The 27,199-nt window shown below is 42.2% G+C and overlaps 4 protein-coding genes across 6 annotated transcripts in view; 2 read left to right on the top strand and 2 right to left on the bottom strand.

Annotated features, from left to right (window-relative positions):
- LOC106561923 (putative palmitoyltransferase ZDHHC13) overlaps positions 1–3,516 on the top strand; it is a 40,233-nt gene extending 36,717 nt beyond the window's left edge. For both annotated transcript variants that reach the window (XM_082957707.1, XM_082957708.1), the window contains exons 13-17: positions 182–275; positions 567–650; positions 759–916; positions 1,415–1,512; positions 1,831–3,516. In XM_082957707.1, coding sequence (XP_082813833.1) covers positions 182–275; positions 567–650; positions 759–916; positions 1,415–1,512; positions 1,831–1,966 — 570 coding nt within the window. In that variant the 3' untranslated portion in view covers positions 1,967–3,516. The remainder of the gene's footprint in view (positions 1–181; positions 276–566; positions 651–758; positions 917–1,414; positions 1,513–1,830) is intronic.
- Positions 3,517–7,988: 4,472 nt separating this feature from the next.
- Positions 7,989–13,282, bottom strand: csrp3 (cysteine and glycine-rich protein 3 (cardiac LIM protein)). The gene is given in 6 exon segments (NM_001141485.1): positions 7,989–8,279; positions 9,440–9,533; positions 9,635–9,764; positions 10,094–10,265; positions 12,135–12,266; positions 13,207–13,282. Coding segments are annotated over 5 exon segments (582 nt in total). The 5' UTR covers positions 12,247–12,266; positions 13,207–13,282; the 3' UTR covers positions 7,989–8,205.
- Positions 13,283–13,789: 507 nt separating this feature from the next.
- LOC106561922 (transcription factor E2F8) lies at positions 13,790–25,463 on the bottom strand. Of its 2 annotated transcripts, none has more exons than XM_014126318.3 (14): positions 25,146–25,463; positions 24,046–24,121; positions 23,594–23,842; positions 23,339–23,492; positions 22,771–23,079; positions 22,395–22,556; positions 22,045–22,182; positions 21,558–21,752; positions 21,348–21,435; positions 20,711–21,218; positions 20,245–20,520; positions 17,327–17,456; positions 15,359–15,711; positions 13,790–15,093 (listed from the first exon to the last, which is right to left on the bottom strand). In XM_014126318.3, exons 2-14 carry the CDS (start codon positions 24,112–24,114, stop codon positions 14,920–14,922), a joined length of 2,805 nt encoding a protein of 934 aa, XP_013981793.2. In that variant the 5' UTR covers positions 24,115–24,121; positions 25,146–25,463; the 3' UTR covers positions 13,790–14,919. The 2 variants fall into 2 exon arrangements, with proteins under 2 accessions (XP_013981793.2, XP_013981795.2); XM_014126320.3 differs by lacking the exon at positions 25,146–25,463 and adding an exon at positions 24,367–24,465.
- Positions 25,464–26,334: 871 nt separating this feature from the next.
- Positions 26,335–27,199, top strand: part of nav2a (neuron navigator 2a) — a 310,780-nt gene continuing 309,915 nt past the window's right edge. Inside the window, exon 1 of the mRNA XM_082957697.1 lies at positions 26,335–26,458. The gene's annotated coding sequence lies outside the window, so the exon portion shown is untranslated. The remainder of the gene's footprint in view (positions 26,459–27,199) is intronic.

Below are 27,199 nucleotides of genomic sequence, written 5' to 3'. Positions count from 1 at the left end.
GCCACAAGGACCAAAGTAGACCAGTTCCATTCCAACACGTTTACTCAACCATAGCTATTAGCGAGATCGAGGGATACTCATGACCTCCAATTAACAAATATGTTTGCTCAAGCTTTCACATGTTAGGAAATGTGGTGATATGAAGAAATGCTGATTGGTTGATTTTGTTTCGGTTATGCAGATGAAGAAGCCTATGAGGGCCAGTCACTGCTTCTCCTGTGACGCCTGCGTGGCAAAACAGGATCATCACTCCATCTGGATCAATGGCTGCATAGGTGACTACAAACACAGAGCTTATATATTTCTGTCTACCCTAAATTATAGATGCAGTTTGTAGGATAATCTACACTAAACCTCAATACGTACTAATAGGGTTGTGTTGTGGAATTCAATCGTTGTAGTGGCAGTCAACTAGTATTTCAACACTTGGAGACACAGTATTCTTCTAAGACTAGCTGACACAAATACACAGCCAGCATTTGCCACTTTGTCAGCACCAGACTTTTACGTTTTAATGACAAACGTTTCGGTCTTCTCTTTCTCCCACCCATTCTTACTTTCTTCAGGTGCCAGGAATCACCACTTCTTTGTTCTCTTCCTCCTCTATCTCTGCCTGATGGGAGCGTGGATGTTCTACGGATGTCTCATGTGTGAGTGACAGCCTCAATTAATCACATAGACAAATGCACGTTTTATTTGTGTACATTGTTAACGCATGTACTCGTCTTCCTGCCTGACGTTCTCGTGTGTGTTGCCAGACTGGTCAAAGCACTGCCCGCTGCACTACCAGGAGGAGGGTGTGTGGGCTGCCATCTCTGCCCTGGTGGGCTGCTCTTCCTGGGTACTGGGTGTCTTCTGTCTAGCTTTCTTCCATACCGCCTGGGCTTCCATACTACTGGTCATACAGCTCTACCAGGTAATTGTGTGTTTGTGTAGTAGCTATATGATGCTGCAATTGCTACCTCCACTTCTACAGCTGTAGGCACGTTGTATTTGAATAACTTCTTGAAACGTTGTGAAAGAAAACTACCGTATTACTATGTGCACTCGAGCTACAAACACTTTGATTTCCTCGTTTTGCTCGAGCTGCCAATGTTTTCGCTGTGTATTTCTTTTGATTTGCTCAGAATCAAACGCCGCTCGTATTGTTCATGATTGATGTGTCGTCTTCTGTGTTGACGCCGTCTTGCTGCGGTGTCTTCCCCCGGGGGGCAGTCCCCCCGTGCTGCTCACTGCCTTAATGATGCCGGGCTGGAAGGAGAGCTGCTATTTCTGTTGTCTTTTTGAGGAAATATTCAACGGCTGCATTATTTATCGTTGTTTTATCATAATTTTATTTTACGACGGGGACTTGTGACAATTTTGGCGGCGTGGTGGCATTTCTATTTTAGTTAGAATGTGTGTGTCTGAACAGGTTGCGTTCTACGGCCTGACAAACGCAGAGATGTCAAACCTGATGCTTCGTCAGAGGAAACTCCCACAATCCATCTCTCTCAGACAGAACCCTTACAAGTAAGTGGTCTTCTTTTAGTTTATTAATTTTACAATAATAAAAAATTAAAAAACAAGCACACGTAAACTTGAAAAAGCCATACGTGCACATGAGTAAAATCATCGAGGATAACACACACAGTCTGGGACTTATTTCCATTGTGGACCTTCTTGAGACAAGATGGCTAGACAAGATAGGCTAACCTTCGTCAGGCTAGCCTGCCGATTCCGTTTACTTGGTGACTAAAAGCAATAAACGGTATTCCCACACACTATTTAGTATTGTAGGCCAGTGCTTCTCTCTTTCTCCGTTACTCATTTCTCTCTCTCTCTCCATAGTTTGGGTGTGGTGCGGAACCTTGTGTCGTTCTTCCAGCTGCGTTGCTGTGGGCTGTTCAAGCCCGCCACGGTCGACTGGACCCAGCAGTACCCACCTGGCCGAGACCACATGTTCGGCCAGCCCGACATCGTCTGACCCCACAGGGGGCAGCTAGGACCTGGATCCACTATCGTTCTGGACCAAACGGATGAAGCTTATTTATTTTTTAAATCTTTTATATATTTTGGACTGCCTGGGAAGAAACACCACTATAAAGGGAAATAGCATGGAGGAAGTTGTACTGACTTTATTTGATGCGTTTTCTTTTGCTACAGACTGCTGCTGCCTGACACTGGTATATATTAATTAGGGGGAAAAAATGGAAGTCTGAAATGTATCATTTGTGCAAAGTCGAATTAGCCTTTATGGCTTAAATTGTATATTAAGTTAGTCATTTTTTTAAAAAATCAAAATATAACTTTATATTAATGTGTTTTTTTATAAAGAATGTTTTTGTTTTTTTTAATGTCTGTTTTTAGAGGGTTCGCAAGAGGCTGTAAGTGAGTGGTTTTTTTTAGATTGAAGGACCAACACTATAGACCGTTTTAAGCAAAGCCTCACATTGGTTTGTCAGTCACTGAACTGTTTTTATTGGAGCATACAGTGCATTCTCTTGAGCAGTTGGTTCTAATACTGGTCTTGTAGTACTGTACCTCTAAATATGCTGATTTTCTATCCAGCCGCTCTCTTGACAGTGGACACGCACCCAAGTCCATAGCTGTTTCCGATTCCCTCTCCCGTAAGTGTGCGCTCGTTCACTCCCCCTCGTGGATTTAGAAGGAATGGACAGGTGGAAGAAATATGGTGGACTGTTGGCAGTTGTTACACAAATTGAGTGCTTTTACATCGATTAAGGGTGACCTAGTGCTCACTATTGGGAGAAGGCAAGGAATCGGGACTCACATCTCCCATAACTCAACAATCCACTATCCTATCCACCATGCTCTTCTCTTTCAGCCTTAAAGCAACAGTCTGAGATTTCCAGTCATTTCGATTACATTTATCGTAAACAAAAACGAAAGACCTATTTCTCCATTAGTTATGTTTTTGTTATTTTAGGAGAACTTTGTACACTAATGTATAGCTTCAAGTCATGCTAAGGCACGTTGTGTTCTCATGGAATATCATTCCTACAGCTAGAAATCAAGTGATGTTTTCTTGTGAAAATGTCATGGTATGCATTTGATTCATTGTTTACATTTGTGTTGAAGCCACACTGATGATATGAGCATCTTACAGGGTGTGACTTTAATGACACTGGACAGTTTGGAAAAAAAAGTATTTTATTATTTTATTAACCTGCGATGACGTTAGCATCCAAGCTATGTTACTTTTTTCTTCTTTTTCTGCATTACCACATGAAGTAATGTGCCATTGTAACTCACTGCACTGGATGTTCGAACAAAGCCATGCACGTTGGTTTTTACTATGGTGTCAGAAAGCCTTTTGAGTTAGATACTCTATGTGAGCTTTGATTTATGTATCCATGACTGCTTAGGGAGAGATTGGCATCTTCATGTTCCAAACGATCCTGCATAGCCCAGTGAAGACACGGTAAATCCATGATCCTCTTAGTTACCTTTTTATAATTGATATGTTGGTATTCATATTGGGGTAATCCTGTAATAAATCAGACTCCCAATTGACTTGATCCACACCACTGGAGACATTTTAATGAAACAAATGATGCGTACCAAGACCTCTGTTAATTGAAGCCAAAGAAAGACACCATTCAAGACGTCATTCTTCGAAAGTGTATAAGCGGTCAAAGAAGAAGTTTTGTAGTGATCCATATGTTGTTGATGTATAGAATATTTGTTGGTCTGTGTTGTGTAATGAGGAGCAACCACACGCTGCACTTGACACATTTATGAAATGAATTATTCCAGTTATTAATAAGCATGCTGTTAAATCCCCTTGGGTTGATGAGGAATTGAAAAATTGTATGGTTGCGGGATGAGGCAAAAGGTATGGCAAATAAGTCTGGCAGCCCAACTGATTGGCAAAATTACTGCAAAGAAATTGTGACTAAGCTAAATAAAAATAAGTGATATAAAGAATGATAGTAAAATGCTTTGGAGCACCTTAAATTACATTTTGGGTAAAAAAGCCAACTCAATGCCATCATTCATTGAATCAGATGGCAATATCAGTGAGCCAACTACTTGAATGATTTTTATCATTGGCAAGATAAGCAAACTTAGGGATGACATGCCAGCAACAAACGCTGACGCTACACATCCAAGTATATCAGACCAAATTATGAAAGATAAGAATTGTACTTTTGAATTCTGTAAAGTCAGTGTGGAAGAGGTAAAAATATTGTCCATCACCAATGACAAGCCACCGGGGTCTGACAGTCTGGATGGAAGATTATTGAGTATAATAGCGGACGATATTGCCACTCCTATTTGCCACATCTTCAATTTAAGCCTACTAGAAAGTGTGTGCCCTCAGGCCTGGAGGGAAGCTAAAGTCATTCCGCTACCCAAGAATAGTAAAGCCCCTTTACTGGCTCAAATAGCCGACCAATCAGTCTGTTACCAACCCTTAGTAAACTTCTGGGATTTTTTGTTGTTGTTGACCAGATACAATGGTATTTTACAGTAAACAAATTGACAGACTTTCAGCACGCTTATAGGGAAGGACATTCAACAAGCACAGCACTTACACAAATGACTGATGATTGTCTGAGAGAAATTGATAATAAAATGATTGTGGGGGCTGTCTTGTTAGACTTCAGTGCAGCTTTTGACATTATCGGTCATAGTCTGCTGCTGGAAAAACGTGTGTGTTATGGCTTTGCACCCCCTGCTATAATGTGGATAAAGAGCTACTTGTCTAACAGAACACAGAGGGTGTTCTTTAATGCAATCCTCTCAAACATAATCCAGGCAGAAGCAGGAATTCCTGAGGGTAGCTGTTTAGGACCCTTGCTTTTTTTTCAATCTTTACTCACGACATGCCACTGGCTTTGAGTAAGGCCAGTATGTCTATGTATGCGGATGACTCAACACTATACACGTAAACTACTACAGTGACTGAAATGACTACAACACTTAACAAAGAGCTGCAGTTAGTTTTGGAATGGGTAGCAAGGAATAAGTTAGTACTAAATATTTCCTAAACGAAAAGCATTGTATTTCAGACAAATCATTCACTAAACCCTAAACCTCAAATACAGTTGAAGTCAGAAGTTTACATGCACTTAGGTTGGAGTCATTAAAACTCGTTTTTAACCACTCCAGAAATGTCTTGTTAACAAACTATAGTTTTGGCAAGTCGGTTAGGACATCAACTTTGTGCATGACACAAGTCATTTTTCCAACAATTGTTTATTTCACTTATAATTCACTGTATCACAATTCCAGTGGGTCAGAAGTCTGCATACACTAAGTTGACTGTGCCTTTAAACAGCTTGGAAAATTCCAGAAAATTATGTCATGACTTTAGAAGCTTCTGATAGGCTAATTGACATTGTTTGAGTCAATTGGAGGTGTACCTGTGGATGTATTTCAAGGCCTACCTTCAAACTCATTGCCTCTTTGCTTGACATCATGGGAAAATCAAAAGAAATCAGCCAATAAACAATTGTAGACCTCCACAAGTCTGGTTCATCCTTGAGAGCAATTTCCAAACGCCTGAAGGTACCACGTTCATCTGTACTAATCAATCCCAGAAAAACAGCAAAGGACCTTGTGAAGATGCTGGAGGAAACGGGTACAAAAGTATCTATATCCACAGCAAAAAGAGTCCTATATCGACATAACCTGAAAGGCCGCTCAGCAAGGAAGAAGCCAGTGCTCCAAAACCGCCATAAAAAAGCCACAAAATAGATGGCATCATGAGAAAATAAAATTATGTGGATATATTGAAGCAACATCTCAAGACATCAGTCAGGAAGTTAAAGCTTGGTCGCAAATGGGTCTTCCAAATGGACAATGACCCCAAGCATACTTCCAAAGATGTGGCAAAATGGCTTAAGGACAACAAAGTCAAGGCACTGGAGTGGCCATCACAAAGCCCTGACCTCAAGCCTATAGAACATTTGTGGGCAGAACTGAAAAAGCATGTGCGAGCAAAGAGGCCTACAAACCTGACTCAATTACACCAGCTCTGTCAGGAGGAATGGGCCAAAATTCACCCAACTTATTGTGGGAAGCTTGTGGAAGGCTACCCGAAACGTTTGACTGAAGTTAAACAATTTAAAGGCAATGCTACCAAATACTAATTGAGTGTATGTAAACTTCTGACCCACTGGGAATATGATGAAAGAAATAATTCTCTCTACTATTATTCTGACATTTCACATTCTTAAAATAAAGTGGTGATCCTAACTGACCTAAGACATGGATTTTTTTTACTGGGATTAAATGGCAGGAATTGTGAAAAACTGAGTTTAAATGTATTTGGCTAAGGTGTATGTAAACTTCCGACTTCAACTGTACATCTCGTAATGAATAATGTGGAAATTGAGCAAGTTGAGGTGACTAAACTGTTTGGAGTAATGCTGGACTGTAAACTGTCATGGTCAAAACATATTGAAACAATAGTAGCTAAGATGGAGAGAAGTCTGTCCATAATAAAGCGCTGCTCTGCCTTCTTAACAACACTATCAACAAGGCAGGTCCTACAGGCTCTAGTTTTGTCGCACCTGGACGACTGTTCAGTCGTGTGGTCAGGTGCCACAAAGAGGGACTTGGGAGAATTGCAGTTGTCTCAGAACAGGGCAGCACGGCTGGTCCTTAAAAGTACACCGAGAGCTAACATTAATGACATGCATATCAATCTCTCATGGCAGAGAGATTGACTTCATCATTACTTGTTTTTGTAAGAGGTGTTGACATGCTGAAGGTCCCGAGCTGTCTGTTTTAAAATACTAGCACACAGCTCGGACACCTTGCATACCCCACAAGACATGCCACCGGAGGTCTCTTCACAGTCCCCAAGTCCAGAACAGACTATGGGAGGCGCACAGTACTACAAAAAGCCATAACTACATGGAACTCTATTCCACATCAGGTAACTGATGCAATCACTAGAATCAGATTTAAAAAGCAGGTAAAAATACACCTTATGGAACAGTGGGGACTGTGAAATAACACAAACAAAGGCACAGACACATGCATACACACACATGATAACATACACGAAATACACATGCATACACACACACACGATAACATACGCACTATACACACACATACACATTGATTTCTGCTTGTAGATATGTGTTAGTGGTGTGTGGGCCCGAGGGCACACACTTAGTGTGTTGTGACTTCTGTAATGATTGTAATGTTTTTTTAAATTGTGTAACTGCCTTAATTTTGCCCGGACCCCAGGAAGAGTACTGTAGAGTAGCTAATGGATATGCTTAACAAAAAAATGCACCATCTCATTACAGGTAAACATTTTTAAAAATTCATGTACACACCCTCATCAGCCTCCTGCAGCTTATGTACTTTTAATTACAAAAAGCTTGCGCTTGGGCACCAAGACATAATAGTTTGGATAGATTAACGCAAATGTGTTTGGTAATTAGCGTTGCCTTGTTAATTTAAATGACACAGGCGTATTTATGAGCGCAGATAAAATCCTATTAATAATGAATTAAAAACAGCTGGAGGCATGTTGTTGTAGCTGTCTTCACCAGGCAGGCAGCACATTAACACAGAACAGAAATATGACTTAATTATGTTTTCCTTTCCTCTTTCGTTTTCGTTTTCATGCTCATTTGTTTTTAAATGTGGAGCGATATTATTAGCTGAATAGTTTGTTGGCTTTCGTTTGATGCTTGTTTTTGCCTCAAAGCTTCCTTTTTCTTTTGAGGTGTGCTTTTATTCTATTGTGTTTCAGTTTCAATGTATTTTGAAGAGCATCTGGTTATAATTGATTAATGTAATTTGAGGTCTACCCATCCTATACACCATCCATAGGTGACCGTCTGTATTGTACCCAGGCCTGTGTGGCGGTCCAGGTTATTTGACGTACAGCTTACTTTGATATGATGACACTTAGATCAACAATGTCCTTTTTATGCAAATGAAGCAGTGCTGTTTCATCCTTTGCCTTGAACACAAGAAAGGGATGTGCAGTTGATACAAGCTAGACGTCACTTCTCTCTCAATCGTTTAATGTGTTGATGAATGCTGTGATGGAGTTACTATTGTCAAGTGTTTTTACATAATTGTAAGGCAAGAGAAAGAGGTTTTAAGAAATGTTGTGTACAAGCAAATGGTGAATATTTTTATTAAAACACATTTTCACTAAGTGCTCAAAATGCTCTATATTTGAAGAAAAGAAAACTAACACACACACAAACTATTACAAGAAATTCATTCTTCATCTTCCACCATTCCCATGTTCCCCAGCCCTTTTCCTTTCGGCCCGAAGTTCTTGGCGTAGCAAACTGCAAAGACAGAGGGAAGAAACCAACTAAGAAATAATGAAACACCGAAAGAAATAGTACTGAGTTCCTGGTGACTGAGAGTCATTGAGTTTCTAGCAATGGAGGCTCCTCGGAGTAGGAAGGGGAGGACCGTCATCCTCAGTGAATTTCATAAAAAATTAAGATAGTGAAACATTTAAAAAAGTTATCATTTTTAGATATGTTTTGCAATGGTCTGCAGCAGCCTCAACAACACTCTGTAGAGTAGCACTATGGTGTAGCCGTAGGACAGCTAGTTTCCGTCCTCCTCTGGGTACATTGACTTTAATACAAAACCTAGGAAGCTCATGGTCCTCATCCCCTTCTATGCATGATTGTAGCGGGTTTATTAACGTTTGAGTTCTAGTAGATATGTTGACTATGACATTAATATGGTGACAACGATGTCGGCTGTGTGTAGTGGTTAGCGGTTATCATATGAAGATTTTTTTTTTTACAGTTCACTGATGTGTTGTGCACTAAAGTCCACAAGCGAAGGGAAAAGGTGAGAGGAGGAGAGCTCGTAGACATGTGAAGGAATTACAACGAGCAAAGGGATCATGCTGTTTGTATGTGGCTGCTATGAAAGTGAACTGTGTTTGCATTAGATCAGGGGTGTATTCATTCCACCGATTCTGTTGAAAAATGTTTCTTAAACGGAAGCAAACGGGGATAAACATGCTTGAATTTGTCCAATAGAAACTCGTTTGCAACTTTTGGTCTAATGATTTCACCCTAGATCAGCTAGATGCAGGCAAGAGTGTGCAAGGTGGTATTGAATGTGTCAATGTCTGCCAACTTGATCATTCAAATTTCTCTTGACCTGTGCACCTACGTTGTAAACTTTCATTCATAGGCTAGGTTGTAGCAACCTCATGATGGGTATAGGGAAAATTTGAGCATCATGCAGTAGCCTAAACATATCGATGTTACATTGAGCTGGGTGAATGGAATATGAAGGACAGTCATCCAATATGCAGTAATATAAATAAGGCCATGCTCTCGCTCCCTCATCGTAGCCACTAGATTCTACTGACGCCTGGCTGTATCATTGATCTAATGGAGCTCTGTATGGCAGGCTAGCTGTGTGGTCTTTACAGCACGTAAATGGTGGGAGCTTGTTTGGTCCTGTGTGTATGTACCTTTACAGTAGAGTTCCCCATCCTTGTCTGTCACTGTGGTAGACTCCAGGCTCTTCCCGCACAGCAAACAGCGGAAGCAGGTTTTATGCCAAGGCTTCAACAAGAAGCACATACACCCCATATATCAGAGTTAGGTGATTGTTGTATTGTTGTGGTCTAAAGGGTGCAAGCAAGGCTTATATAGAGGACTTTTACCTTTCCTGCCCCCATGATCTTCTCTGCTGCGTAGACAGCCTTCGAACATCTTTGGCAGCGATCTGAACTTCCAAACCTATGCGCAAACTTACTGGAGTTGGAGTTTGTGGATGTGGGGCGAGGCTTTGAGCTTCATAAAGAGGAAAGAATAAATTACAATAAATATCCAAAGAGACACAAACGAACACCCATATTTACAATTAAAATGTTTCCTTGGTAGCATTTCAAAGTCTGGGAAGCTTTTTATGAAAGCTGTATTCGTGTGTCTCTTTGATATTGGAAATATGACTGATGTATGTTTTCATCGATATTTAACTGCAGCAGTGTCTTGGACATCTCCGTGTTTTTAATTAAGTCGCTTATTCAACGTCAGTTATGGCAAGTCCTTAAATTGGTTGTTCAGATGTGAAAGAGAGGGGTAGAGATGGGGAGTCAGAGAGAGTAACGAGAGGGACCTACTCTTGAGATTGCATGTCCAGGTTCTGTCCAGGGGGGTCAGAGCTGAGGGCTCCAGCACCCTGGCCGTACCCGTAGCCTTTTGGCCCATACTTCTTGCCATAGCAGGACTTGCAGTAGATCTCTGACTCATGCGCTGCGACTGTTGTACTGTCCAGTCCTTTCCTGCAGGCCACTGGGGTGAAGAGCAAACCAAACCAACACATTGACTCACTGTCCGTACTTAACCACAGTTAACAGGAGAAAGAATGTTGTGGCCATGACAGCTATGGAGAAACTTTTGTCAGTTTGTCAGGGTGGACCGCAAAATCACTTTAGTATTCTGTTCCTTTATTTTAATAACAAAATATATATTTTCATGCCCGGATACCTATTAAGCAACTATATGAGGCTGTGGATAATGGCGTTATTCATATTACTAGGCCGCAGAAGCCTGTGCCTGGGGTCTAGAAATGGTCCCACCCAAGTAAATTAACACACCCCTTCCAGCTGTCCCTGGTCAGGGTCTATTTCTGAAGACTACGGTCTGGAGGGGTTGTGTAGGACCAGTGGTGCAAAGTACTTAAGTAAAAATACTTTAAAGTACTACTTCAGTCGTTTTTTTCGGGTATCTGTACTTTACTATTTATAATTTGGACAACTTTTACTTTTACTCTACTACATTCCTAAATGTAGTTGTTACTTCAAACATTTTTCCTTGACACCCAAAAGTACTCGTTACATTTGAATGCTTAGCAGAACAGGAAAATGGTCCAATTCACGCACATCAACAGAACATCCCTGGTCTTCCCTACTGCCTCTGATCTGGAGGACTCACTAAACACACATGATTCATTTGTAAATGATGTTGCAATGTTGGAGTGTGCCTCTGGCTATTATTATTTTTTTTTATTAAATCAAAAAATAAGAAAATGTTGCCGTCTGGTTTGCTTAATACAAGGAATTTGAAAGGATTTATACTTTTAGTAATGACATTTACTTTTGATACTTCTGTATATTTTAAACCAAATACTTTTAGACTTTTACTCAAGTAGAATTTTACTGGGTGACTTTTACTTGAGTCATTTTCTATTAAGGTATCTTTACTTTTACTCGTATGACAATTGGGTACTTTTTCCACCATTGTGTAGGGCAGAGGCTTGTAGTGGACAGACTCTCCCATTTGCCAGCCCCAGCAGATGGAGAAGCAGATCCCTCCTCAATTGCAGATAATTACAAAGGCCTTTTAGTGCTCCCAGTGGTGCTATCTACCTATTGGCAGCCCCCAGTTCAAAGCCCAGCCCCAGCCATTCATGGGTAATTAGGTGAGATTGAAACGCCCTACTTGAGATGGGCATTCTAGGTGGTAATTTTGGGTCCCCTAATAGGGGCTCCACCTCTCCCCTCTGCTGCTGCCGTGATCGCTAAGATACAGCCTGCATAAGCTAAGAGGCTCTCTGTGTAAGAGGAATCTGGATTCAGGGCTCAAATCGTAGGATAAACATCTTAAATACACCACAACACTGATAGACTGGCTGGCTATAATTGCTGTTGCCTATGGAGTGAAGGGTTTTCTGGTTGTTTGGTTGACCAGGCAGAATTAAACAGACAACCTCAAAGCCAAACAAAATAAGAGGATTATTGTTTGTGTTAATGAAGGGTGGGACAGGGCTAGTCTTCTGAACTGCAATAAGATGCTTATCTTCAATGGCCACTGTAGAACTGTAAACAGAAGCCAGCTTGTCCAAATCTTCTCAACTTCTTTGTATTCCTGTGTTTGCTATTATTTAAAATTGCCAATTTGGGTGCAATCAATTAGCTTATAAAATATACATTTCAACATAATGTTTCAGGGATGGCAATATTTCCTGTTTCTAACTACAGAAGCAATTTTAGAACAATAGGAGATGGTAGGTGTCATGGGTTGCTGAAATGACATGGAACGACTCTTTAAGCAGATCCTGGTTTTATGAGTAAGTAATGAGTTTATTACCGGTCTTGGTGTCATCAGTTTGTCTTCTCTGTCAGTCTAGGCCTACATGGCGTGTGACTGAGGATAACTCACTGCAGATGAAGCAGGTCTTGTGGAAGCTCCTCCCGTTGCATTGGATCTCCTCAGCGTGGTACACAGTCTTTTCACAGGCCGCACACTTGGCCCCGCCGCCCCAGTTTGGCATCCTTGTCTCGGGGTGAGAGTCTGCATCGAGAGGGGTGTTAGATGGTTGCAGATTGAATCAGCTCTGGGGTGGCCTCAAGACCATCAGTGTATTTCTGACTTATCATGACATAGTGGTCAATAAATAAACATGCGGGAAGATGTTCTTCCCGCTCTGCTGAGTAGTATTGTAAAGCCCTAAAGCACTAATTTGGTGGACATTTTTTTTTCTCCCAAAATATATATTTTTTATATTATTTTAATACTGACTTATCAGGGGGTGCTGCAGCACCCTCAGCAGCCCTAATTCCCACGGTTATGCATGCATTGCAATAGGTTCAGACTAGATTATATATATTTGTTTTTTTAAATATAAATGTCTACATTTGGATTCTCTTTGATGATACCCATCATAGTATAGTGACAGCGATGTTGTCAAGCCTGTTGTTCTAGCAGAGATAAGGTATCTCAGCCAGTCCTGACTCTCCTCTATTGTCACCCATTCATTTTAGAGGTAGTCCGTCACCTCATAGGGCTGGTATGTGGTGATAAGACTCCAGGAATAGAGCCCATTAGGACCATGGAAGAACACATGCCAGTATCCACCCTGGACCGCTTGGAACAGCTGGGTCACCAACACTTACCTCACATGGAAATTTCCAACATCCAGTGAATCGTGATGGATGAATTCAAATCTTGTTTATGCAATTCAACTTAAGAGATAGCTTGATCAAGTTCAACATCAGTCTGATCCATGGACCAAATATTCTAAAAGTATGGCACTGATTGGACACTGGCCAGTATATGATATCGGTTTTACTGTAAATACTGCCGGTCCCAGTCAATTACATTTCTATTCCACGTTGGATCAAAGTAATTTCATTGAAATGACGTGGAAACAACGTTGATTCAACCAGTGTGCGGTTACATTTATCAATATCAAACATATCAATCACAAATCATAAATATTTGACTACTATACCTGCACAAGTCTGGACGTATCAGTATCAATCTCTTCCCCCCCCCAGTTCAGTCTCAAATCTGAGTGCGACTGCCCCAACACCACCGAGGGGAGTGCTTAAATACAGCCCATCTCACTCTCATCACCCAGAGTTGAATGGTGACGCTCAAATTAAAACATCCTCCTAAAATAACTTCGGGAAAAAACACTTGAGACCTACAGTAGCCCCCCCACCCCACCTCTAACACAGGCCACAGAGACCCCTGGCCCTGAGCTGGGCCCCGGAGATTTCACCATTTGTCCTGGTCTTACACAAGCATGATTGATAAGAGATTTCCCGAAACTTCTGGGTGACAGTAGCCAAGCGGAATGAATTGTCTGGCTGATGGTAACTGGAATGGCACATGATTTTAGAGAGGTGTCTACACAGAACGAAATAGATCTAGACGGGTTTGTGTTATTAATTGAAGGCATGTACTGTTGGATATGAAACCACCTTTATCATATTCAGACTCTACTGTAGACTAATGCTATAGGACACCAACATAACGTTGACCATGTATTCATCAACCGAGGGAGACAGTAAAGAATACATGAACAGAGACCGGTTTAAAAATATGTTTATTTACCATTTCATATACAAGGACATCTGAGCTGAATTTAATGCTTAAAGTCCATTCCTTATACATTAAGATCCAATTTCAATTACGTGATTTGCCTAAGGTAGGAAGCCATCGCATACATTCACCCCTTACAGTTGAATCACATACAATTCAGCTTTTTAAGGGTAACAGTTAACATGTACAACGTGCAAAATTGTAATCTTACCAATTTTACACATACAAAAACAGTTCATCTACAATACTTTTCAAAAAGAAAATTCTCTTTCAGTCATTAAAGTCCCACTGTCACATATTAAATGTCATCCTGGTGAACTGAGGTTAAGTTGTTGTTCTTCTCTATGGCACGTTGATGATGTAATGGGACTTCAATACAACTTCTCTTTGAGAAATGTTGAAATACAGCATATTAGATTTTGGCAAACAACCCTTCAAAACCTAAATAAGACAAGACTGTTTCACTATTTAGACACAGAAAGCACCCCTTACCAGTTTAATACCTACTGGTGATCCCTAATCATAAATCCATACATAAACCAGTATCAAAAGTACGCTGTAGTATTATAGTATTACACAGTAATACCTGGCATCATATTGTGTCTCAAAGCCCCAGGGTTAAGAGTATTTACCATGGCTGGTCTCTCCATCAGAGTTATATTTGGAGCTAGCTGTGCTCACCCTGACACGCAGCTGTTTCTGTATGGAGTTTCCACACCACATTCACATACTTTGTCTTCCCCCTGTAGAAATGGAATAAACCAGGGCTTCCGAAACGCAGTCCCTCGGGACTCCAAAGGGTGCACGTTTTGGTTTTTGCCCTAGCACTACACAGCTGATTCAAATGATCAACTAATCGTCAAGCTTTGATAATTGGAATCAGCTGTGTAGTGCAAAAACCAAAACGTGCACCCCTTGGGGTCCTGAGGACCGAGTTTGGGAAACGCTGGAATAACCCATGGACTAGTTTTGGATTAAATCATTTGGAGACATCACATACCCTAAAACTTTTTTTTTTTTTTTTAAATCACTCAACCTACAAAAAATATGACACTCAGACCATAGAAAACCATGCAGACACGCACAGACACACACAGGTTGTATAGCAGCATAGTCTTTAGGTATCCTCAGTGGTGACTTCCAGCTTCCTCTGGGGGATGTAAACGGTTTTAGCTCCCGCCGGCGCCGTGTGTCCGTGGCTGGTGGTTACCACGGTAGCCAGCGGGGAGAGGGAGACAGGGGTGTGGAAGAAACTGTGCTGGGCGAGGGCCGTCCCTTTGGGCGTGGTCACCTGAAGAGGAGGAGAAATAGACAACGACAGAGAAGTTAGCAGATGTTTGCAATCATCATCACACCTCGTTTATAGAAATCAGTGAGGCTATTTACACAAGCACTGAACCAGCAGCACACCATTATCAATTAGGGAGGGGTTTGACTTTGACTGTTTGTATGTGTGTTAAGCTTTTTGGGGTTTGAGGCTGTGTGTGTATGTATGCTGTGTGTGTGACCCAGTGTTTGTGTAACAGTGTTTGTGTGGATGTATGTATGCATCTCACCTGCTGTAGGCTGATTAGCGTGAGTGGTTGCCCGCCTGGGCCGGTCATCTGGTGTTGGACTGGCACGGGGGACATGGGCTTAACGAAGACCATGCTGCCCCTCTGATGCAGGCCCAGGTGGGGAGGCAGGGGCACGGAGCTGGGGTGCTCTGGGGTTTGGGCAGTACCAGGGCTGCAAGCGGGTACAGAGCCAGGCCCAGGGATGAGGCCCAGGTTCTGCAGGGTAAAGTTGAGGATGGCAGGGCTGGGGCTGTGGAAGCGGTGCCCTGGAGCAGAGAAGGGCGAGGCGGGGGGAGGCCTGTGGAAGGGGAGGCTGGTGGGGGTGAACTCCTGGATCGGGGGTGGTTTAGAGCCTGGGAAGGAGAGGGAAGACATGTTAAAACCTGTTATGGCTTGAATCCCGTTAGCGGGATCGATATGACGACAGCCAGTGAAAGTGCACGGCAGCAAATTCAAAAAAACAAAAATCTCATAATTAAAATTTCTCAAACATACAAGTATTATACACCACTTTAAAGATAAGATTCTCCTTAATCTAACCACAGTGTCCGATTTCAAAAAGGCTTTACGGTGAAAGAAAAACATTAGATTATGTTAGGACATAAACTTCACAAGAAAATCCACACAGCCATTTTCCAAGCAAGGACATGCATCACAAAAACCAAAAGTTCAGCTAAAATATTCACTAACCTTTGATGATCTTCATCAGATGACACTCCTAGGACATCATGTTATACAATACATGTATGTTTTGTTCGATAAAGTTCATATATCCAAAAACAGCATTTTACATTGGCGCGTGATGTTCAGAAAATGTATTCCAACAAAAACCGCCGGTGAATATGCACATGAATTTACAAAAATACTCATCATAAACGTTGATAAAATTTACAACAGTTATTGAAAGAATTATAGATACACTACTCCTTGACGCAACAGCTTTGTCAGATTTCAAAATAACTTCACGGAGAAAGCACATTGTTCAATATTCTGAGTACATAGCTCAGCCATCAAAGCAAGCTATACAGCTACCCGCCAAGTTCTGGCATCAACAAAACTGAATTAGTATTACAAATATTCTCTTACTTTTGCTGATCTTCGTCAGAATGCAGTCCGAGGACTCCTACTTCCACAAGAAACGTTTGTTTTGTTCGAAATACTCCATATTTATGTCCAAATACCTCCGTTTTGTTTGTGCGTACAGATCACTGTCCAAAAGGCATAACGCGTGTGCATAAAATAAGAGACAAAAAGTCAAATAGTTCCATTACCGTTCATAGAAACACGTCAAACGATGTTTACAATCAATCCTTAGGGTCTTTTTAAAATAAAACGTAGATAATATTCCAACCGGACAATAGCGTATTCATTACAGAAGAAAAAGAATGAGCAGCGCGCCAGTGTGAATGCGCAGTAAACAACTCACTGCTCCCAGGCAGTCCACTGAAACTGAGCTGCTGTTCTTTGCCCAGTAACAGGAGACGCATGAAAGACGTTTCTGAAGGCTGTTGACAGCCAATGGAAGCCTTTGGAAGTGCAAAATGACCCCACAGACATTGTAGTTTGAATAGACAGTAGATAGAAGAACTACAAATCACTTCCTGGTTGGATTTTTTCAGGTTTTTGCCTGCCATATGAGTTCTGTTATACTCACAGACATCATTCAAACAGTTTTAGAAACGTCAGAGTGTTTTTTATCCAAATCTAATAATAATATATATCTTAGTTTCTGGGAGTGAGTAGGAGGCAGTTTACTCTGGGCACGTCAGTCATCCAAGCAACTCAATACTACCACCATCCATAAGAAGTTAATTACAGTCATAAGATACAGATTTCCAATTTAAGTCATCTGATACAGTATGCATTACTCAAGTCCTCAGATTTTTTTTTATTTTTTATTAAAAGACATAGTTCAAGTTTGCGTTAGTGTGTGTACTGACTGCGAATAAATGTTAAAGGTATGTATACCTGCAGTGGGTGTGTGGTAGATGTTGTAGGTGGGTATGGAGGCGTTGCTGCTCTCGGTGTTGTGGATGTCTTTGTAGCTGAAGAGGGACTGCTGGGAGATAGGGATCAGGTAGCCAGTGGGGATCAGAGTCTGGAACACACACACACACACACACACAGAGTCATTAACACAGCATTATGGATGTAACGACTCACCGATACGCATCAGTCCCAAATTCAAATGCTTAAGAATAAAAGTGCGTCGGTACGCAGACCGATCCAAATGTAGCATGCATTGCTCAGAAAAATCGATTCAAACGTTATTAATCACTGGTTCAATTGTTTTTTTTTTTGGGGGGGGGGGGGCTCTTTCAACCATCAGAAAACCTCCCTTATCTTTTGTGTTGAACTGCATGTAACTCTGTTGACAGTCATTGATCGACAAGTCATTTTGCATGCCGAACAACTCCAGGCAATATCAGTAGCCTAGTCAAACGTGCTTCACGTGCTGGGTCACTTGCGTGGCACCTTCAGCATTGAAATACTAAAATGGCTTGCATGATATTAAGATTGTGACAACATATGTCATTTGCTAGGTTATTGTTACCTGTGCAATGTTGAAAATAGTGTTTTACTGGAATGATAGTAAGCTACCAGAGACGACTCTCACCTGGCTATACCTGCTGAAAGGGCCTTACAATAGATTTAATTAGGATTATTCAGGTTCACCATCAGCAATACTTTTGGTAGATTTGCTTTAAACAATCAGTATGCCAAACATTAGGAACACCTTCCAAATAGAGTTGCACCTCCCCCATTTTGCCCTCAAAACAGCCTCAATTCGTCAGGGCATGGACTTTCAACAATGTGTCGAAAGCGTTTCACAGGGATGCTGGCCCATGTTGACTCCAATGCATTCTTGATACACACGGGAAACTGTTGAGCTTGAAAAACCCAGCAGCGTTGAAGTTCTTGACACAAATCGTGTGCCTGGCACCTACTACCATACCCCGTTCAAGGACACTTAAATATTTTGTCTTGCCCATTCACTCTCTGAGTGGCACACATACACAATCCATGTCTCAAGGCTTAAAAATCCTTCTTTAAAATCGGTCTCTTCCCGTTCATCTACAGTGATTGAAGTGGATTTAACAAGTGACATTAAGGGATCATAGCTTGCACCTGATCAGTCTGTCATGGAAAGAGCAGGTGTCCTTATTGTTTCACATACTCAGTGTATATGGTCATTTTTAAAAAATGTATATACAGGGTAAGATTGCTATTTTCATAAGGAGGACAGGAATCACTATTTTGCATTCTATTTTTTTTACCTTAAGTAAAGCATATGGATTTGAGTAATGCATACTGTATCAGATGACTTAAATTGGAAATCGGTATCTTATGACTGTAATTAACATGTCTTCCCTCTCCTTCCTAGGCTCTAGACCACCCCTGATCCAGGAGTTCACCCCCACCAGCCTCCCCTTCCACAGGCCTCCCCCTGCCTCGCCCTTCTCTGCCCTGGGGCACCGCTTCCACAGTCCTGCCCAAAGCGAGAGAAGATCACTCTGTAAAAAATGTCCAAACCATTCGATTTTGAGATGGGGGCGAAATACATTCCAAAGTTGTGAAATATATTCAATATATCCCCAACCGTGAAGCACAGGCGTGGCAGCATCATGTTGTGGGGGTGCTTTGATGCAGGAGGGACTGGTGCACATCACAAAATAGATGGCATCATGAGGTCAGGAAAGTTATGTGGATATATTGAAGCAACATCTCAAAACATCAGGAAGTTAAAGCTTGGTCGTAAATGGGTCTTCCAAATGAACAATGACCCCAAGCATACTTGCAAAGTTGTGGTAAAATGGCTTAAGGACAACAATGTCAAAGTATTGGAGTGGCCATCAAAGACCTGGATCAATCCTAGGGCTGGGCGATATGGCAAATAAATTATCCCGATATCTATATATTTTTTCATTTGATAACAATAATTATCATGATATTAATCCAATAATGTTTAAAAGGTGCATATCTGCTTCAAACTGAAGAATGCCTGAACAAACCGTGGTCAGAGCGTTGGGCCAGTAACCGAAAGGTTGCTAGATCGAATCCCTGAGCTGACAAGGTAAAAATCTGTCGTTCTGCCCCTGAAAAAGGCAGTTAACCCATTGTTCCCCGATAGGCCGTCATTGTAAATAAGAAGTTGTTCTTAACTGACTTGCCTAGTTAAATAAAAGGAACTTTAAAAAAAATATATATCTTTTTTTTAATGTGAGCTACACATAAAATTATACTTGAAGGAAAATTGTTCCATGTTTGCGGTCAGGGAGCACGTACCTGGGGTCAATTAAATTGAACCTCTTGAAACCTTCCTTTTTTGACTGTGCTAATTGGTAGCACGTCCTTAGCAATGCAATGCATAATAGCATTTGTGATGTCTTTGTCTTTTCGATGTTTGCTTGTAGGGCATAAACGCTGTCAGTGTTGACTGCGTCGGGCAAAAATCCCTAGATTGGCTGGAGCTTGAGGGGCGTTCATCAATACCGTGGCACCAAACTTCCTGCATGTTCCAAAGAGTGATTTTGCTTCAGATGTTGAAAAAGGTTTGTCGTATTACCAGACTTTGTAGCCACCTGTCTACGGCACAATTTGCACCGAACATTGCTCTGCTCTTTGTCGTATCGCATCGATTCGTTCTCTAATCAAACCGAATCGCACAGAATCGTTTCAAACTAAAACGTATTGTTCCTGTATCGTTTTGGGGCCCATGTATCTGGATACCTATAAAATCTTCTTGAAAGGGAGAGATGCACATCCGTACACATCATCCAAAGATACTATACACACACAGCATCTAAAGCCAAGTGTTTTCTGTTAATACCAGTATCTGTCCTTTAGCTATGTGTGTGTTGTTTTACTTTGTGTTGTGTGTTTACCTCTGTGTGTAGGTGTTGGGGGGTCAGTGGAACAGCTCTGACCGGCGTGAGCCCTGCCTCGCTGTCTGAGGTCGCGACCTTCTCCTCCTTCTCCAGGAAGGTCTCCAGGTTCTGCTCCAGTGTCTGATTGGCTGCGGCGGCCACTGAGCTCCCAGGTGTGTTGACGAACTCGGGGTCCAGGTGGAGGGCTCGGGGCGAGGGACGGTTGGAGAGGAGTCCCCCGCGACGCGCCTTCAGACGAGCCTGGAGGATCTCACACAGCTTAGGAGACGTGTCCTGGAGGAGAGCAGAGAAAGAGAGGTGGGTTAGCTTCATATGACCGTTGCTATTACTATTTATCAGGCTTCTTTATTTGTATGACATTGCCAAAGTTCTCTGCTAGTGACATGTCACCTCATATTCTGGTCAAAGTAGGTACAACTGAGCTGCGTAGAGGCAGAGGTAGCGTGTAAAGAACAGGTCTTACCCTGGTGCTGGGGTCAATCCTCTTGGCCTTGAAGGGGCTTTCCTCAGAGGTTCTCTCTGAACACACACGTTTTAGTGCCGAGGGGCTGCTGGTTGGCAGGTTGTTCGTAGCAGGCGAGTGGCCGTGTACTGTGACATCACTCGGGCTCCGCCCCGTCTTATCCTCAAAGGTCATGGAGCGTACAGCGAGGCTGGTTGGCTGAGGCCTGGTTAGGGGGTGTGGCCTGAAGGAGGAGTGGTGCATGTAGATGGCGTAGGGTCCGCCTCCCTGGAGTTGGGGCAGCAGCACAGGGATGAGGGGTGAACACTGGGCAGGGTGGAAGGACATTGCCCCAGTAGGTTGGGGGGTGAACTGTGCCTGTGGGGTGAGGTGGACAGTGCTGGCACGGGGTTCTGTGGGTGTTAATACTGGCGGCTGGGGAGCTACTGGATTTTTAGCAGCTCTCTGTTCATGATCTGGCACTGCCTCAGTCACAGTAACTGCAGGCTTAGGTGTCCTGTCAACAACCCTGGAACGAGACAACTCATTGTAACATCTGACGGTCTGAGTTGATGTTAACAAGGAAATGTAGGACATTTCTGGTTAATTTAGAAGACTAAAGGATACGATACTGCAATGAGAATCAGGCAGCACTTACTCGTTTGATTGCTGGTCAAGCTGGATCTTACAGATTGCCGCTAGTTGAGCCATTTTGGTGGGAAAGAACTCGCTGCTCGAGGAATCATCTGAAAAGAAAAACAGAAGCTAATCTAGACACCCAACTCTCAGTGAAAACATCTGAATACTACATCTCCCAGACTCTACATCTCCCAGACTCTACTGAGTCTAGATATCTCCCAGGACTTACTCTTGACAGGGCTGGTGGGGGCTGAGTTGATCTTGCGCCGGTCTTCCTGGATGCTCTTGGCCAGTTTGATGAGGGAGGGGTGACGGGTGAAGCTGCGTTTGCTCCCCGGAGAGGAGAAGAGATTTTTGGCACAGTTGTCAACGGAGGTACGAGACTCAAGTGTCCTCTTGGCAGTGGCTGTAGTGGCAGTGGTCTCTATGTTTGAATTGAAACACAAGACAAGATTTAGTCTGGTGAACTGGGAGAGGCAGGTTGGACACCATTACAGGTTAAATGGTAACATAGGTTCTGACTTAAAGCTCATATAAACCACTAAGTTGTATAGCAAAGGTTCAGCATAGCTTCAATGGCACAGGGTACTTCTATATCATGTAGAAATCGAGGACATGTGATGCCTGTAAAAAGCCTTGTGATAGTGTCATTATGTATGGTAACCCCTTCAAGTGAAGTATTATTGGGAAGATGGTGTGTTCTGATAAGTACTTACCCTTCACACTGGGGAAGTCCTCAGGGCCGGTCCATTCAAAGGCTGGCTTCCTGCCTCTTTCCTCTGTCACGTGGACCTTCTCGATCAGCTTCAGGCTCCGCAGCACGTTGGCTATATCATACAGCCTGCGGACCTTAGCTGCAAACACGCACACACATTCAAACATTAGACTCATTGTCACCAGATAAAGACCGTACGGTCTTCGGTGTGCAGAATCGTACTTATTGCGCCAACTACACACTCAACTTTTATGATACAGCTTGTGTATCCTAGCTAGAAATGTGCTGAAAGAACACAGGATGTGCCAGAGACATGAAGGACTGCTTTGCCCATATGGACTCAACACTCACTCTTGAACTTGCTCTTGTCCTGATCAACCACCTGGTCCTCTCCAATGAGGATCCTGGCAGCAACCTCCAAACTGACCACCCGAGGTGTGGACACCAGGAACAACATGACAAACTTCTGGCTCATCACCCTCAGAGACTTGTCCTTCCTGCTGTTCACTGAGGCTGGAGAGAACACAGGGGAATAGTAGCGTGTTTATTACATTGCCAAGACCATGGTCACTCAGTTCAGCCCACTAAAATAAGAAATATCTACAGTGAAAACTGTTTTTCTACAAAAGCCTGGCAGTACAGGATCAATCAATCAATTGCATGCTACATATTACGAACGATTGAATTAATAGCTCTTAATCAAATGAGGTTTGTCCTGGCCTCTCACCTGCTTTAAACTCCACCCCAGGAAGCTCCACGAAGAACATCTCCTTCTGGCCCTGTTCTCCTCCCTCCCCTGCCTCCTCGTTCTCCTTCTCCTCGCCGTCCGAGTCAAACTCCTTTTCCAGGCTGCGCTGGCGGATCTGCTGCATCTGTTGCCCGTAGCGGTGCTCCTCGCCCACCTGCCGCAACTTGGCCAGGGTCTGTGGCAGGTTAGCGCGCCCGTGCCACGTGTAGCGATTCTTGGCTAGCCGGCTGACAATGTGCAGGCTCTCCAGCACATTCATGATGTCATAGATGCGCCTGCGCTCCACATCTGTTCGGACAGAGAAGAGAGAATGCGAGTTGAATAAACAGGAGTAAAGTGGTCTTGTTCGTATACGGCCTGTTTAGTTTGTAACTGCTTATTTATAGCATCAGCATATAAGGCCTAAGCTTAGGGAATACATGCTGTATTTATCGCATTCTTCAAAAAACTAAATTTGAAAATTGAAGGGTAATATAGCTTGACTATTCTGAGAATAAATGAAATGGGAATAAAGACAGTGGAGAGAGAGAAGTAAAACAGGACGTACTAAGCTCTGTGGCAACATCATCCAGACTGATGTCGTTGTTGAGTGCAGGGTTGGGGTAGTCGGGGTAGCGGGCAAGGAACTTGTGACAGAGCAAACCCAGACTCTTCTCTTTTCTGCTGATCTGTTTCTCCCCTTCCTCTCCAAGCTCAGGGTCCTATGGGTGAAAAGGAAATAGATCAAACAGGCAATCAATACATTTCTAAGGTCTTAGCTGCAGACTCATTCATGTGTGTAAGTGGGTATGTATTATTTTACCATGGCATCCCCTCCTTCAGGGTCCATACACAGCTCTTTCTCTCTGTTCCTGATCTCAGGGCTGGCAGCGCTGATCAACATTTTCAAATTGGAGGTTGGAGTCCAAGGCTCACCAGCCCCAGTTTCCTTTCCTTTAGTTGGGGTTGTAAGGGGTCCCATGTTGGATTGAATCTCTGTTAGCATAGTACTTTGGGTAGATACTTTCCTTGGTGTTGTTGTCAGTGCTTGTGGCTCTGCAAAGACATTACCCTGTTGGACAAAGCCATTAAATAGCAGAGTATTTAAGGATGTCATGGTTACAGTTAGTTATGTAACAGTCAGTCAAATGCCCTTGAACATACCTTAAACAGAATCTGCTATACAGCATATGAACTACTATATAAAACACTAAGATAGTAACCTGGATTTTAAAAAATCAACAGAAACATGCAAGTTTGTTAGCAATTACTAACCTTGTGGTTATAGGTGGTGGTTTGTGTTTTATGGCTCAGATTCTCTGACTCGGGTAAAGTGCTCGACATTTTCCACCTAAATTTCAATCAAACACAGGATGTAAAGACTGATATTTGCCTACAAAAAAAGCAGTGTCTAGCTAGTTAGACCAATAACAGTTAACATTAGCAAGCTGATCAATGTATTTGATTCACTTAAATCTAAAGTTTCACAAAATGCTCTAGGGTTAGTTCCCGTTTCTTAACCGCATTAATATTTATTCGGCGTTAACATACTATTGATATAGCTAGCAGCTACGCTTCTAATTCAATCACATTTACCAAATAATACCGTGCCTCTTGGTTGATTACCTATACGAATGTTAAAAATCGAATCAAAATATCACAGTTAATGCTTGGCGGTAAATGACATACACTCTATCGAATGAGCAAGCGAAATGGCTTCAACGATACGCCTATTTTGCGGCGAGTAACCAATAAGAATGAAGCGGGAAATGACCTCAAGGAAATTCAGACCGTCCCGCGCAGGTAAATGTTTTTTTAAATCTTGGCGCGGAAGGTCCAGACACATTCCAATGACACAACCCGGAACATTGAAATGTGAAACGCATGGATAACTTGTGATATTTGACATAACTTATAGTGCACGAAAGCAAGTCCGCATGAATAAATGTGTCATTTTTTGTTGTTGTTAGAAGTTAATAAAAAAGACTGGCAAAACAAAATTGTATCGCTTTCCAACTAGTTTGTTAGCCAGCTAATGAGCTATTGCGCGCGCGGGTTAATGTCACCGCCGCACGGGTTTCTAACCAACTGGCTCGTTAGCTATTGCTACGTCTTCCAAAAACAACTACTTTTTTTGTTGTTGCTAGTTACAAGTCACAAATACGCGCCTTAATGTACATGAGAGCCCATGCAATGTGGATAGCAATAGCTAGCTGACCAGCAAGCCACGTACAGTAAGGCGCGGGTTAACTCTATGACTCCCAACAAATGGTGTAAAGTACAGTAGTTAGCTAGTTAAAGGTGGTGAATAAGATCCGACTGACAATCAGTCCCATAAAGGGAAATGATGACCACAAATATATGTAGTTACTTACCCTATAGCACAGGTTACATTTGTGCACCTCTCAAACTCTTGTTTGCATCCCCTTGAAAAGTCAAGCAGCTAAAGGCATCGGTGATAAAAGTGTGCTGGCTGACAAAACAATCCTAATATCTGGAAACATTTAGAAATGTTGTAAATGTCCCCATGCAATTTCGGGGAACCAGGCGGTCAGCTAATTCACACTAAAGGTATAAAATGGGAGACAAAATGACTTTTGTCCTGTAGTTATACCCAAGTGAGTAAAATCCGTTTATTTCAGGACCATTTCATTTGTCCCGCCTAGTTTGACGGTTTCAGCACTTTCGTCACCGGATAGAGCCAACCACCTCCGTGTGCAACTACTCCCACGACTTGTACATAAACGCTACATGGATATCTCGCCAGAAAAAAACTCAATTACATTTTGTGCAATAGTTTTGCAAACGTTAAATGTGGCTACGTCTATTTCAACAGCTTCCCGTAGTTTATTTTTCTCTCATTTTGGCGAAGAAGAAAAAAAACGAATGTTACAGCATTACAGCAGAGGTGGCTGTTGGAAGGATCTATTTTGCAGGATAGGATCATTATAATAGCTGGAATGTTTTCTAGAACGGTGTGAAACACCTCAGACATATGGAAACCACATGTTTTGACTCCGTTCCATGTTTTCCATTCCAGCCGTTATAATGAGTCCGTCCTTCTATAGCTGCTGCCACCAACCTCTGATATAAAGTACCCACAGTAAACTTATAGAACAGTCCCACCGTTTCTAGTACCATATCGGTGTAGCCATTCTGTAAAATCTTACCATATCATGCAAACATGAAATACATGCATACTAGCAGAAGGTAACATGCTGTTTTAATTTGTTGGAGATAAAAATGAATGAAATACAAGTAAAAGTATATCATACACATATCTCCATAAAATACTACAATTTATTTCAACAATGTCATTTTGAACGGTTCATTGGGATTGGTGTTTTATTTTGTGCGTTGACTCCGATTTGGCACAGATTTGCTCTGGGCGTGAGACATTCGATACAATGTCGCTAGATGGCACCAAAATCATTCTTTCTGTAAGTATCCATGGAAACGGATGGCGCAGGGGAGCTGGTGGAGAAAACGCTGGGCGCACTCGTCAGTGACGTGATGTTATCGATTGAAGGAGAGAGTGGGACCTTGCTGAGGAAAGCGAAGCATGCACTGGCTGTTCAAGAAGGAAAGGGAAAGAAGAGGGAAGGTAACGTTAGCGAGCGATGTGCTGCAGGGAGCATTTCGTCCTTGAAGGGGAACATTACATTCGTTGCTGCTGCTGATGTGTTGGGTGAGTAGCTACTTCCCACCCTTTACTTAAATCTACTCTATTTTTAGGATTTTAAGTTAGGTTACGTCTATTTCAAAAGCTTTCCATAGTTTATTTTCCACCTTTTAATTTTGGTGAGCGACCCTATATCAGAGCAAAGGAAATGCAGCACCTGCCTTAGCAGAATATCTGCAGGGTGATATACCATCATCCATATTGCCTCTTGCATGTTTATTATTTGGAAATGTATGTGCATAAATTGTTGAGGGCTTGCTTTGCATAACTGATTTAGCTACATTCGTTAGTTTAATACACTATGTAACTATTGCATGCGGCTCATGCTACGCCCAATGCACCTGCCTAATACAACTCTCGCTGTTGGTTTTCATGAAGCTCCAGCCCGAGAACCTGCCATTTCATCCAGAAATTCTGAAAACTCATGCATTGTTTATTTTTCTATAACATTCTCAGGTAGCCAGCCTACACCTCAAGTTAGTAGCCTACTAGCCTTATTTGAGTTCTTGTTAGCAATTTATGCAGTTACATTCAATGTCGTATACGTATACATTCATATCATTGACACTTTATTGTCTGAGATTATTGTGTATTCTTCAAAACCAATTACAACTTTAAGCAAGAATTTATTGCATGTAGCCTATACATTTGCAAGTAACATAACATGGGAAACTTTGATGGGGTGAGGGCCACAAAAACATCTGAACTAATCACAAGTGTCCACAGTGACTCGCAGGTCTGTGTACC

The sequence above is a fragment of the Salmo salar genome, chromosome 11 (assembly GCF_965601325.2).
Source record: "Salmo salar chromosome 11, fSalSal1, whole genome shotgun sequence".
In the NCBI taxonomy this organism is placed as follows: domain Eukaryota; kingdom Metazoa; phylum Chordata; class Actinopteri; order Salmoniformes; family Salmonidae; genus Salmo; species Salmo salar.
This window is presented reverse-complemented; position numbering and strand designations above follow the sequence as displayed.

Excerpts from the sequence above, each read along its gene's own strand:
- LOC106561922 (XM_014126318.3), bottom strand. The coding sequence starts at position 24,114 with ATGTCGAGCACTTTACCCGAGTCAGAGAATCTGAGCCATAAAACACAA. Across the intron at positions 20,521-20,710 it reads GGATTGACCCCAGCACCAGG|GACACGTCTCCTAAGCTGTG; the intron begins GTAAGACCTGTT and ends GCTCTCCTCCAG. Across the intron at positions 15,094-15,358 it reads CGCTAATCAGCCTACAGCAG|GTGACCACGCCCAAAGGGAC; the intron begins GTGAGATGCATA and ends CCTCCTCTTCAG.